Here is a 15,000-nt window from a genome sequence, read left to right as displayed (position 1 = left end):
GGCTGAGGAATATATCCCACCCTTTTCACATTGGCCTGTTATAGCGCCACCAACAGGTTGATTTTTGCAAAACACATTTTTGGAACAATGCCTCAAATCATCCAATTGCCATCAAAGGCAAACATGTTTATATTACTCCTAAACATTTTGCCAAACATCTCACACAGTCCTATCCTCCTGGTGGAGACCTGTGCCCAGAAGGGCACTTTTTCTAGTTAAGGCTCTGTTCCATTCTGCTCAAACAGACGGAAACACTCTGCTACACCAGTCTCACAGTGTGGTCCAGGAACCCTCATAACCTTGAGGGGGTTCCAAATGGCCCCTTGTGAGGCCACTCTGAGAATGTACAAATGGAACCTAATGCACCCTTACAGGTCCATTTGGTTCCATTGGTACATTCTCAGAGTTATGGGGGTTATTAAAATGAAAAGAGTTTGAGAAGCACTGTTCTCGTTTCGAGCTTGTATGTCTGCTATCTTTGATGCTTTTGTGTGACGCTGTAGTATGATCAAGTAAGGGTGCTAACATTTACGAGAATTTCACACAAAAACCTAGAATATGGAGGTAAGAGGTTTCTGCCCACAGAGCAACGATATAGCCTACTTGAAGTAGCCTACTACATATTTTGTAATGTTTTGCGTATTACTTCCATTCCACTATAGCTACGTGTGAAAGACAAACGTACTGTACTTCTGACTCCACTACATTTCGGGACTCGGACACAAAACTCTCAAAAATACATTATGAATACATTCACTTATAGTGAAATAGCGGACTTATGTACATGCTACCTTGTAAATCGGCTATTTCCCACCATCTTGGGTGCATGCATTCATTTTGTATAAATTCTTTGGTCTGTCAAGGACCGGGCACTCCATCCCCTTGGCCTGCAAAACAAATGAATTAAACTTCTGTCTTCATTATCTTATCTGCGATTCCAATCAACCTCCCTAATCCATTCCAAACCCACGCCTCACTCACCCCTCCTCCAAACCTCCGCCTCCGCTGACATTTAATTTAGACCTCCGGCTTCTACGGGAGGAGTGTGTGTGTGCTTGGAGAGGAGAGGAGAGGAGGGGAGAGGAGAGGAGAGGAGAGGAGAGGAGAGGAGAGGAGAGGAGAGGAGAGGAGAGGAGAGGAGAGGAGAGGAGAGGAGAGGAGAGGAGAGGAGAGGAGATATACAACTCAGCCTCTCAAATTATTTACACCGTAATGAACAAGCACCAAGACGAGAGCCATTTCCCATTTGGAGGAGTAGGCCATCATTCTGGTTGGCTGGACCAGACGCTCGCTAATCGTGATGTGCCAAACGACGTTGGCTCTGTCAATATGTGTCTGTCTGTCACTGTCTGCCTGGCTCTGTGTGTGTGTGTGTGTGTGTGTGTGTGTGTGTGTGTGTGTGTGTGTGTGTGTGTGTGTGTGTGTGTGTGTGTGTGTGTGTGTGTGTGTGTGTGTGTGTGTGTGTTCTGATGAGTGTGTCCAGGTATGAACGTTGTTCTGATGATTGATGATATAATGATTCACCAGACATCCGTCTTAATCATCTTTTGTGTGCATGTCACCGTTGAATGTGCAGCACACTTTTCAACAGGTTCAACATTCTATGTGTTGCTGGGAGAAATGCAATAAACCTTTTGCCAACGTCCAGTCGGCCGCTTGACATCATCAGCAAATCAAAAATAATTCAACACTACTACTAATAATGAATGAAAATTACTGGGTTTGTTTTTGCGCATGTTCGACAACGTTTCCGCATGTTCGGACTAACGGGACTTCGGATCTACAGTATACCTTCTAATAGTATAACTGAAGATCTTTCTGTTTGCCGCTGCCTTTGATTGCGTTGCTTTCCTTTTTTTCCCTCTCTCTTCTGCACTGTATCTGTTATTTTTATTGAATAATTGTGTTTCCTTTGCTTGATAAGTACGTTGAATTGCCTTGTTGAAATGTGTTATAGCCTACAGATAAAACTGCCTTGCATTGCCTTAATTGCCTATAGGCTGGCTACTTAGTTATAGTTAACAAACATCTAGTCATTAGTCAATGTTACAAAGGCTGGAACATTCTGGATAGCGGTGCCTTTAGTATGACCCCTTGAAGATAACTTTGAACCTTATACTATCCTCCCTACAAATGCTATAGGGTTCAACATTCACACAAAATGATGACTTTGCCACTGCACCACCCGAGGACAATGTGGTATATATTATTGTTCCATAGGCTCCTCCTGGTTTTGTATGTGCCACCGATGCCACCCACCTAGGGACGACTGATGTGGATGAACCTGTAGCGTTCTCGGGTGCATGAATGCTTGTATTGTACACACTGTCCCTTTGCCAAATAAACAAACAACACAAAATATAAATGTCAACACTAATCCCTTTCCCTTTCAGTGTGACCACAGCATCCTGACTGACACCTCACATCCAGACATGGAGGATTAGCTGCAGGTCTAAGACAGACGTAGATGTTGGCCACGTCCCTGGAGGAAGCCTTTGGTGTTCTCATGCCGCCTTGACATTTCGCCAGGCAACATGGTACAGTATACGAGTATTTGTGTAAGAAATACAAATAAAAATAAAAAATCAATAGCTGAGCCGCTGTGATATAATTCAGCACACGGCGCTCGGGTGGCACAGCGACTGGTAAAGTGCCTGCCCACCACCGTAGAGGTTGTGGGTTTGAATCCACCGTGGTGGACCTAGCTTTGCAGAACATAACATGCTATAACATGCGGTAACATGTTATAACAGTGATCAACTGTTGCACCACCTATAGGCAAAGATCTAAACCATATTTCCTTTGAGTTTTTCTCAGTCATTTATGAATCTTTACTACTGTGTTTATACACATGGATGTGACATACAAGCATCTCTCTCTCCCCTCATTCTTTCATATGCGTTATGCTAAACATATAACTCGTGATAGCATCCAGACAGCCAACGACATGATCACAAAGCGTAAACAAGATGTTATACTGAGCATCCAGATATTACAGTATGTCATAATGCCTTCACATACTGACTCAGATGAAAAGGCCTTTCATGGTATTGGTATCTACAGACTGAAACCAGACACTATAATGAAGTGTAATGCCATGTTGATGTTTACATCGCACAGCATGGATATTTGCGGTGCATCTTCATAATCAATAATGTTTGTGATGAGGCTGCACTGTAAACTGACTGTTAATTTAACTGTGACAATCTGAATGTCACACTCCCAGTGTGATAATGTCAGACATGCGATGTGTTTTGTAATGCATTCACGTACGCAAGCACGCACGCATGCTCTTCAAAATGCACACAGTCATATCATATGTCATATAAAGGTGCCACATTCCGAACTAGGGGCAGCCATTGCTGAGTGCGTAGAGAGTAGGTGAGTAAGTACAGTAACAGTATGCCTTGGGAACTCATAGTGACTCATAGAGTTCTTCCGATGCCAATACAGTATCGGAGAAGCCGAGTACTGTCTAAAATGCTGGTTAGAAGACATTTGTAGAATCTGCCTCAGGCCTTTAATGCATTTAAACTTCACAAATTCAAAAAGGCTAATCTTCCTCGGCAGCATTCTGGTGTGTGCGTGCGTGACTGCGTGTGGTCTATACCTGGTAATGAGACATGCTGTTGAGTCTCTTCCAGTCGCTCTCTATCTTGGTGGTGATGTCCTCATCTTGGAGGATCGTGCGCTGTCCTCTACCCTGACGCCACTCTGTTGAGAGAACACATGGCAGGTTCATGGTTAATGGTGTTTAATACATACATACACACACCTGACCTCCATTAGTCGAATAGTCGACTAATCGATCGAGGGAGTCTGATTCGACGGCCAATCTCTTAGTCGAATAAGAAATGATTTGACAACCAATCGACTATAGACAGCATTTGGCCAATCATATTCGACTAGCTTATATAAATTCTTAGTCTGGGACAGGCCATAAATACATACATGCATATCACACGCACACGCACACGCACACTCACACGCACACGCACACGCACACACACAGTTAAAAGCTACATAAACAGTAAGACGCCTGAGGGCGAGTGACCTCGCCCTTCAGACTGCTGGGCGAGCGCTGGCGCTTTGGCATGGGGGGTAAGATCTTTCGGGCCTGTTAAGAACTCTAGTTTTCACAGGCTGCCGGGCGCGGCTGCACTAATAACTTTGGGGCAGGCCCGTCTAGAGTTTAAATGGACAGGTATCAGTCAAAATGGAGACATCGAAGAGGGAGGATGGATGGGGAAGGATCAACATATGGAATGTCAGAACAGGTTAGCTCCATATATGGAGATCTAAGGGTTTGAGGTTTGAGGTCAGATGTAGAGTTGCTGGCCAATATTGATGACATCAGGGATCTCCATCCCTGATGATATCATGTGATGTCACGTGCTCCATCCCTGAATATGTCACATGATGTCACATGCTTTCTCACCCCAACCAATCAACACACACACTGACGGGAAATGCACGATTCCATAGTTAACTGCGACCTTCGGTCACAATGAGTTTATTATGAAGCTACAGCATAATGGATGTTAATGTTTCCCCACATACAGTACCTATTTGTCTATATAGTTTGCATGCAAACTGTGCAATGTGCATTATGTCATAATGCAAAGCATAATGTAACAAAACAGTGCAAGGATTTAAATTCAGCGTATAGCAGTTGGAATGTTTTATATGTCATGCAATTAATTCCCTGCAATCCACCACCGAGGACTGATACAAGCCCTGAGAGCAGAGCAGAGCAGTGTGTGTGTGTGTGTGTGTGTGTGTGTGTGTGTGTGTGTGTGTGTGTGTGTGTGTGTGTGCGTTCGTTCGTTCATATACTGCATGTGTATTTTACATCCCTGTGGAATACAACAGTCACCTTCAGCTTCCACACGCTTCATGGGCGCCCTTATCACCACACACACACACACACACACACACACACACACACACACACACACACACACACACACACACACACACACACACACACACACACACACACACACACACACACACACACACACACACACACACACACACACACAATTTGGGAATCAGGGAAATCTGGGCTTTGCTCTGGTTTCATCCCAGGTCTTCTGTTATGTTGTTATTTCATCCCCCCCCCCCCTCCATTTGTTTATGTGGAACCGGGGCGGGGGACACGGCTGCTCATTTGCATGTTTATAGGAAGATGTACTGTTACGACCGCCCCAGTCTCTCATCATCACTCGCACACATTCTTCTAACAATATCCCAGTGTATGCTCCTCAGGCGGAGCTCCATCACACGTCGCTGTGATTGCTGCTTTGTCTTCTCCGTTCGTGAGTGGAATGGAAGATGACAGGGATGGTGGTGGTGGGGGGGGGGCATTTTTTTTTTACTTGCGTAAAAGTATCAATAACGCAAATAAACAACAACCCGCACTGACCGGAGACGGAGAGGTTCATGCGTCCCGAGCGTAAAGCTAAACCAGAAACAGGACAGTCATTGCGTCAGCACGGATGTAGCCTCGGAAACCCAGACGTTTTATTTCCAGCACAGAGGTGAGGGGGATATCGTTTGGGGATAAAGTTTGTGCGCTTCTATCTGTTACTTCTCTGACACAGCGCAGTTCAAACTTCAAAATCAGCCAGTCAATAGTGGGACACCGCGCGCTGAGAGCCACATACACAGCTGCAGTTGGTTTTTAATTAAGGGCGCGTTCTGAATGCAATGCAAACTAATAGGCGCTCCGGTGCATATGCAAAGGGAAATAATGACTTATGTCCGTGACAATAATCAATGCTACAGTTTGAATTCTGTACACACGCACACATAGAGCAAAAAGGGGGAAAACTTTTTTTTCTTTTTCAACTTTCGACTTCTCCTAATCTGAATCGACTTGTGTTAATAACATCGATAAATCGCGGTGGCTCAGGGGTAGAGTTTCCAGATGGTAACCGCAAGGTCGCCAGTTCGAACCCGGGCTCCCCCAGAGTTAGTGTCGAAGTGTCCTTGAGCAAGACACTGAACCCCTAATTGCTCCTGATGTGCTGGTTGGTACCTTGCATGGTTTCCTATGTAAAGCGCCTCGGATAAAGGCACTATATAAATGCACCATTTACCATTTACCATACTGTATATATATATATATATATATATATATATATATATATATGTATATATATTTTTTAGCTTGTAGATCAGCTATGTGTGGTTGCACAATGCTTAACAGAGTATAATAAACCAGACTGGAATGTCACACAATAAAAACACAATAACGTATTCATACAGCCTGAGCCTGCGATGCCTGCATGCAAACAATGGAGGAATCATCCACTCGTTTGTTCTGGAGAACAAACAATCTTTTGTTGACTCAGTTATAATAATGTTGGCAGTGTCTGATATGTTTCTATCACAGGTGTTGTGATTAGAGTGAAATCTGTCAGAAAGGCAGTGGGGTTATCAATGTAGTATTGTTTTGTTTGTTTGTTTGTTTTTCATGCAGGCTTTAAGTAGCCTACTTTCAATTTATTTATTTAATTTTTTGGATGTGCTACCTTTTTTGGAATTATTTTAATTCTAAAGGATCTAAAGGATTTAAAACAGCAGTTGTATTAGACATTAGTTAGCAGTACTTGCGCGCTCTGCTTTGGCCTACTTGTGTGCAAGGCGCAAGTTGACAGCTCGACAGAGTGCATTTCCAGTTTGTGTAATGAATCAGTGTTGTTTTTGACAGCAAATTTTGATTTTAGTTTTATTCATAATCTCTTCAATAGGTTTAATTTAGTTTCAGTCACATTTTAGTTACCTGGAATGTTTTAGTCCAGTTTTAGTCGACTAAATCTACAGTTGATTTAGTCGACTAAAATGTATTTTGGTGGGCCTTGATGCCATCGTAATGACTGTTTTTACACACTGTTTACACTTATTTAATCTTAGTTTTAGTCATCATAGCTTTTCATAGCGTTTTCATTTAGTTTCTATTTAGGTTTCGTCAGTGAAAAAAGGTCGACGAACATATTTCGTCTTAGTTTTAGTCGACAAAAACAACACTGTATAATGAATCCATAGGCCTCATTGTGTCGACTGTCCCTTTAAGACTTCCTAGTTTCACTCTCCATCCGTTTAGTGGAGAGGGGATCAGAGTCTCGCCTTGTTTCCTCCACACGACTCTCCCTGCAATAACAAAAAGAGGAGCTCAGCGGGGGGGCTTAGAGCAGTCGATGGGAGAGGGGGGGGGGGGGGTGCAGGGGGGGGAGAGTCAGACACTGCAAACACGGAGCTCTGTTAACGCAGATGAAAAAGGAAGTGGATAGGACTTTGGCCCGGCGGCTGTAATCACACACATTGATCCGAAACAGCGAGAGACAGAGAACAAGAGAGAGAGAGAGAGAGAGAGAGAGAGAGAGAGAGAGAGAGGAGGGGGGGGGGGGGGGGGGGGGGAGGGAGAGAGGGGAGGATGATTGATTCAACCAGATCTTTTCTCCCACTCCCTCTCATGTGCATGCATGGTGTCTGTTATTTATCTCTCTTCTCCATTCTACTCTCGTCTTCTTTGCGTATCCCCGCAGTGCAAATGGTTCGTGATCGTGAATCATTTCTTCCATATTACTTATTTTATATCATTGCAGTCGGGCTTGAATCCCCATATTTCTTTTTATGTTCTTCATGAATGAATGTCCTACTACGTCGTACAAGAGTGTCAATCATAAGTAGTGAAACTAGACGGTATCCAAGCTACAACACGCGTGTCTGTGGGTTTTATGTGTGTGCGCCACAGAATGTGATGATTTTTTGGCTGAGCACGGAGTGTGATGATGTATGATGATTGATGATGTATATGATGATAAGAGCACTTCGCACGAGTGTGATATGTTTGTACACACACACACACACACACACACACACACACACACACACACACACACACACACACACACACACACACACACACACGCACGTGCACGCACACACACACACACACACGTGCCAAATAGCATCGGCAAACATAGCTGATCTACAGTACAACAAGCTCACAAAGCGCTGTGACACATTGTGAGGCTTTTACATCGGCTGTTCAAATGTTCGCCCCCAGAATAGGGATGCTACGGTTCAAGTGGTTAACTGATTCGATGAAAAGTTGAGGCTCCCGTGCACCACGGTTCCACAGTCCACATCCCATGAGGCATTAATTCACAGCCTGTCTGTCTGCCTGGAGAGAGGCAGCCTGATCGTAGGCACTAGGCACCCATTGATTTTCTTTTTACCAAAGCCTCTCTTCCAGAGCCAGAAATACACCTCCTCTTAGACGGAGAGAGAGAGAGAGAGAGAGAGAGAGAGAGAGAGAGAGAGAGAGAGAGAGAGGTCTGCGTCTCTCCACTCCATCTCAGGAGAGTTGACTTCCAGCTTCAGCTGCCTCTGATGTTTATAAGTTGAGTCTCCCTCCAGCCAAAACTTTCCATCGATCGGGTCTCATGTCGGCCAGCGTCTGAGTCAGATGATTGATCAGCTAATCAATCCAGACACTCACTGATCCTTTCCCGCTAAAAAGCTCTCCTTTTGTATCGCCTCTCCTCTCCTCTCCTCTCCTCTCCTCTCCTCTCCTCTCCTCCTGAGTTCCTTTAATTACTTTATTTCCTCTGTCTCTATTTGTCATTGGGCACCAGCTGAGTAATATTCCTTAAAGATGGAGTGCCACAATTTTTGTATTTTTCCAGTTTTTCATGTGTCTATGAGGTGACAGTACTTCATTAGACACCCTGGAGTCGTTTTTATGTGCAATGGTGTAATAACTTTGTATTTAGGGTTTCTTCCTGGAGGCTGAACCCTTGACAGTCAAACGGGCCAATGAAATAAACAGTAATATAGTGACACCACACTATCAGCCCCTCCCCTAACCCCTCCCCCTTTATCATACAACTACAGCTGTGGGTGCGGCTTCAGTTCAGGTGGATCACCACCCATCACCACCCACCAGGCAAACCAGGCATACTTAATTCTTTCAGCGCCATTGCCATACATCTAGGTCAATTGAAGCCTATTTTTTGACACTACACTTACCGCCATTGCCGTTGATTAATGGCAATTGCGCTTTTATAGTGCATTCGATCGATCGAGCCATAATGCTACTTACGTTAGCCAGTTAGCTAGCTATGTTGTTAGCACAGCACTGGATCGCCCATCTTAGATCGTCGTCGCCATAATAATCCATTCTATCTGTTTCTTTCAATCGCCTGTATCTCCTATTCCTTGTCCCAGATGGCATTTTGGTCAAAACAACGTTTCTTTGACGGCACAGAGCCGACGATGTGGAGCGTTCCAGTGCACTGGTTTGGATTCATATTGTAAACAAGGCCTGTCCAGGCTCCGTTCAGCTTCCTAGGTTAATACTAGGCTACTTCCGGTAGACTGGAAATGTGGCTTTTCAAAATAAGAGCTCGACTGGAAAAATGCTGGCGTGAATTAGATCCTAGTTTTTCAATAAATGCTAGTGCTGTAAGTGTTAATGAACTGGTGGGCGTGCCCACATAAAAACAACATTTTAACAAATGTACAGGGAAAATGTCATCATCAACCACATTTTGTGTGTTGTTACTGCTGTTGTATCCTATCCTGTTGTCTGTGGCGCTTCTGCATCCAGTGTGAAGTGTCTGTATTCCTCACCGCCTCATTCTGGTATTTGAAGTGTTGTTGAACAACATTGTTGCTCCCTAGTTGCCTGTTCATTAGAATCATGGATCTGGCGGTATTGGAAGCAGACTCGTGTCAGAGTGAGACATTTTCGCCAACAATGATTGGCCCTTCTATGGACACTGCACAGCAGCGTACTTTCATACAAAATTGGATTGATGTAAATACGTTTCTTTATAGCCATCTATTGTCTGCGATATACGTTTTATATTGCTTTATATGGATATGAAACGGCACTGTTAAAAAACAAGTTTTAGCCCTGAGTCGGTTGCTAGGCAACGCCTTGCTCACTCCCGCACGTACGGAACGTGCTCATGCATGCGTAGACTACTGTTATAATTAGGATCTTCTCTGGCTCTTTTCTCAAAAACTATACGTCGCTGTCCGTTGTGCTGATCAGACAGCCGAGGTTCGGATATGATTTCTGATATTTCATCGCGTCGCGATTGAAATATAAATGTTTCTCGAAAAAGATAGCTAGCGTGAGCTAATACTATAATATTAGCCATTTCTTACAATGGAGGTCTGCGAGCGGGGAAAACAGAAGTAGGCTACTTGAGTAGTAATCTCCCCAATTCCGTCCCGCGTGCCACATGGCAGCAGTCTGTTAAAGTAGCTAAAAGTAATAATATATAAAAAATGTATGTCTCTGCGACACCTCTAGGGGCCGCAGTTGGCCTTCAAATATGAGAAATGATGTGTTGAATTTGACTGTCCACTTCCTGGTTGGTTAGTCATTAGCGGGCAGAAAACATTGGACCAATGACAAAGCTTCTAGGAAAATCTTTGAATGCAGACTGCGACCCCTAGAGGTGTCACAGAGGCTGAATTTTTGGGGGAGCGTTTAACCCATTGCTGGCTGTCTGAATACAAAATATCAGACCCGTCTGAACTGAGTGGTGCTGTTGGGGTGTCTGACTAGTGGTTGTCTGACTAGTAGTTGTCTGACTAGTAGTTGTCTGACTAGTAGGTGTCTGACTAGTAGGTGTCTGACTAGTAGGTGTCTGACTAGTGGTTGTCTGACTAGTGGTTGTCTGACTAGTAGTTGTCTGACTAGTAGGTGTCTGACTAGTGGTTGTCTGACTAGTGGTTGTCTGACTAGTAGTTGTCTGACTAGTGGGTGTCTGACTAGTGGGTGTCTGACTAGTGGTTGTCTGACTAGTGGGTGTCTGACTAGTGGTTGTCTGACTAGTGGGTGTCTGACTAGTGGGTGTCTGACTAGTGGGTGTCTGACTAGTGGTTGTCTGACTAGTGGTTGTCTGACTAGTGGGTGTCTGACTAGTGGGTGTCTGACTAGTGGGTGTCTGACTAGTGGTTGTCTGACTAGTGGGTGTCTGACTAGTGGGTGTCTGACTAGTGGGTGTCTGACTAGTGGGTGTCTGACTAGTGGGTGTCTGACTAGTGGTTGTCTGACTATTGGTTGTCGGCTCTCAGCTTCCCAAACAGTGCAACACTCTCTCTCTCTCTGTTTCTAGCTCAACAACGCCACTTTAGCACTTTAGGTACCTTAAACATACAGACATACAGACATAGGGAGAGACATAGGGACGGACGGACATTGCTGTTCCTTGGAGTGGCTGCACCACTCAAAAAGAGGCAAGCCCCACTTCAGTAGGCTCACACCAGCCCAAAATACTGCATTCATACAGAGATGTTGCACATTTATTGTAGGTTTTGAGAGAGCGAGTGCTTTAAGCACTGCCACTGTGTACCACTCTGTGTTTATATAATGCATCTTTTACTCTGTGTGCGTACAGTAAGTGCTCGTGCAGACTGCGATCATTCATCATCAACCTCAAAGCGCTGTCTTATTTTAGACACGATAATTGACTGATATTGGTGCAGTCCCCAATGTCTTAGCAGATATGGGTCACACCATGCGTCTTGTGTGTGAGAGATTTAATGATCAGGGAATTGGGTACACCGTGTGCGTGCGTGCGTGCGTGCGTGCGTGCGTGCGTGCGTGCGTGCGTGCGTGCGTGCGTGCGTGCGTGCGTGCGTGCGTGCGTGCGTGCGTGCGTGCGTGCGTGCGTGCGTGCGTGCGTGCGTGCGCACATTAATGTGTGGATGCGTGCGTGTGTGCGTGCGCACATTCATGTGTGGGTGTCTTCGCACATACCTGTGTATGTGAGTAATGGTATTATCTCGGGTTGTTTATGTGCCAATAGCTCCAGTCAATCTTAATACCGTGCCATATTTTTTTGCAGTTTAATACTGCCAGATGGGATTTGTTGTGGCCACTGTTGTTTGCTAGCGATACCGTATTTATAACCGGGCCATGGCTGTTTGTTTGTATGCCGTAGGGACGGCGGCTAAATGAAGAGACGGGGTTTAGTGTTTTGATGACATATTCCTGGGATGAAATTGTTTTATGGTCCCTGCCAGGGCGTTATGTGTTGTCCTATTATTGTTTTATTATGAGAGCGAATTGGAAATCGTCTGTCGTCTGAGAGAGCTGTCTCCTTGCTCGACGGATGTGTCTGCCTGCGTGAAAATACATTTTGTGCATGCGTTTGTATATTTTATGGTTGGCCGATATAGGTGCAAGGATACGTTACAATTTATAGTTTGGGCATATTTCCGTAGCAGATGCTTTTTTTATCCTAAGTGACTCACAAGTGTGAGATCAGAGTAAAGTATCACGAATCCTTGTCAACAAACAAGATACACAGTTGAGTATAAAGAGAACAATGGAGTGCTACAAGAAAGTATGGATACCGGGTAAACATCAAACCTAGCATCTGTCTAAACCGCATAAGATATTGAAATAGCATTCTTGTGGTCTAGAAAACAAAAATGTGTTGACAAGTAACAATCGGCTACTTGTCTCGTCCTACTAGTAAGTATATCTGCATGGTAGACTAGCATCTAACAAAAAATCTCTTTTTTGGCTTATGGGCTGTGTAATTGATAGAAAATAAGTATTTTTTTAGGTGAACTTTGTACTCTTTCTTAAGTGATATTGTACAAAGTCATGCGGGTCCTACTGTAAAATTGTTGCACAACGTTGTCTGTAGTTTTGTGTTAACTCTTTAATGTTCTTAATCTTCATTAAAGAGTACAAAAGTCTAACGTAATTTACACATCCTACCTGGGTAGGGTGCCAGAAACAAAGATGAGTGACTGACAATCGTAAACGATACAGAGCCACCTCACTGGCAATATCGCTGGGGCAATTTGTTTGCCCCACAGTTCTTACATGAGTCGATTATAAGATGACCCAGTGTTATTTTCCAAAGAGAAAAACGTCTGTGACCCAGGGGAGGAGTGAGTGACGTCAGGACTTCAATAGTCTGATTGTCACAGCATCATTCTGATGCCGAGCGATATTAGGCGGTAAGCTGTGCGTTCTTACCTAGGTCCATGTCGGAGGCCTTCTGCCGGTGGGAGTGAGGGATGTTCTTGTAGATAGCGTCCAGGATTTTCTCCTTCACCTGGCTGATGGTGTCACAGTTCAGCACCTTCACCTGGATCTCCGGGCTCTTCTCGTTCTCCGGGTGGATGCAGTTCACCACCTACAGCAGCAAGAAAAAATCATGACATCACACGTTTTATGTTTTCCCCCCGTGTTGCCTGTTGACATGGAGAGGCAAGGCAGAGTGTTTTCAAAGACTTCCACTCTGGTCCCTGGAAAGGGGTTTCCTGCATTTTCAATCCCCGAAAATTGCTTTGCTGTCTAAACTTAAGGCTCATCTCATCTGATATTTATTTTGTCATTTCCACCATTGGGTGAAAAGATGCTTCCTGTAATTGCGGAGATAGAAAAAACTCTCCCCAGAGGGTGGAAGAGATACCTGTAGCTGATGAGCCCCTAACGTCCAAATTATGAACACCACCACCACCATCACCATCATCATCATCATCATCAACAGCGAAGCACTCGCTCGTCATTACGAGTTCAGGGAACACGTTTTCACTCATTGGAAGCTATAAAAAAACGTTTATAGCTTTATGTCTTTTGGTTTTACTGTCCTATCGTTGGCCAATGAGTGGCTCACGGTAAAAAGAAAGATAGAGAGGACAGAACGATTAATAGAGTAAGTAATACATGTCTAAATCAATGTTCTGTTTATAGTTACTCAAAATCCACCCAAGGGTACCACTTTCAATTTTCACCCTTTCAGACTCAGAGGTCAAATTAATTAGAGATGTTAATTGCCTTGTGATAATACAGTACCCGTCCCTCGTTAAACGCTATAATTACTGATTTAATAATTTTTACCATTTTTACATAATACACAACAAAGAGCGAAAAATAAGCAAGATTATTCAAGGCAAAGCATCTTAACAAGCCAATAGAAATTAACCACTTTCAAGCAGGCGTCCCCATTTTGAGCCTATTATAGGCAAAAATCTTCATTACCGCAGTTAGACTCACAGCATAATTGCCAAAGTAATTTGGTCAAATTTACATTTCTGCCTAGCTCAACTCTCCTAACACTGCTGCATCATTGTGCCTCATTGCCTTATGAGTCAACCTGTTATTGACTTGTCTGGTTTCTCTCTGTTGACTTCAGTCTGAACAGCTTAATGGAAAGTGTATTTGGGACATGGAAATGAGACGAGACAGGATGGCTGTAAACACTGTCTGCTTCTCCCTCGGTGACTGAGCAGGTCGCACACACACACACACACGCGCGCGCACGCACACACACACACACACACACACACACACACACACACACACACCCCTGTACCGCAGGCTCCAGTTCTTGACAGCTCAGGTCACAACAGGAAGTGAAGTCATCACTCCCGTGCCCCCTTATGTCAAGTGTGAAAACGACAACTTTAACGTCAGCCGCGCACTTGTCTCCAAACCGCCAACCCATAACCACCCTCTCTCTCTCTCTCTGGTGAGCCAACTGGCCCCTCACTCCCCTTGCCTCGGCCCAAGCCTGGCCTGGACCCCCAGGTTGGGTGAAGTGAACCCTTCTTACCAGCGTCTTGTAGTCGATCTGCTGTCGGATCAACTTGTCCTCGCTGAGCGAGTAGCGTGCCTCTCCTGTGATGGAGTCGATGGGGCCCTTCTCCATCTGCTGCTTGATGGCACAGAAGAGCGAGAACAGAGGCTCCCCCGCACACTCCTGAACACCAGAGAGAGAGAAGGAGAGAGAGAGAGAGAGAGAGAGAGAGAGAGAGAGAGAGAGAGAGAGAGAGAGAGAGAATTGGAAAGATTGAGAGAAACTCACTTCCAAGGAAAGGCGCGCTCAACTCAAAGGGCAGTCTTAGGGGGTGAAAATGATCCGCAAACTCTTAAGAAGTCTTTAGGAGTCTTTAATAAAGATCAGCTGCATCAAGACGTTCGGCACATAGGTCATAAGCCTGAGT

At 44.6% G+C, this 15,000-nt stretch overlaps 1 protein-coding gene across 2 annotated transcripts in view; it reads right to left on the bottom strand.

The window, feature by feature from the left end:
- Window positions 1–15,000, bottom strand: part of plxna4 (plexin A4) — a 300,862-nt gene that overhangs the window by 26,347 nt on the left and 259,515 nt on the right. For both annotated transcript variants that reach the window (XM_079493988.1, XM_079493989.1), the window contains exons 26-28: window positions 14,610–14,756; window positions 13,028–13,187; window positions 3,611–3,714 (exon numbers count right to left, since the gene is read on the bottom strand). In XM_079493988.1, coding sequence (XP_079350114.1) covers window positions 3,611–3,714; window positions 13,028–13,187; window positions 14,610–14,756 — 411 coding nt within the window. The remainder of the gene's footprint in view (window positions 1–3,610; window positions 3,715–13,027; window positions 13,188–14,609; window positions 14,757–15,000) is intronic.

The sequence above is a fragment of the Electrona antarctica genome (genome assembly GCF_951216825.1).
Source record: "Electrona antarctica genome assembly, chromosome: 23".
Classification (NCBI taxonomy): Eukaryota; Metazoa; Chordata; class Actinopteri; order Myctophiformes; family Myctophidae; genus Electrona; species Electrona antarctica.
This window is presented reverse-complemented; position numbering and strand designations above follow the sequence as displayed.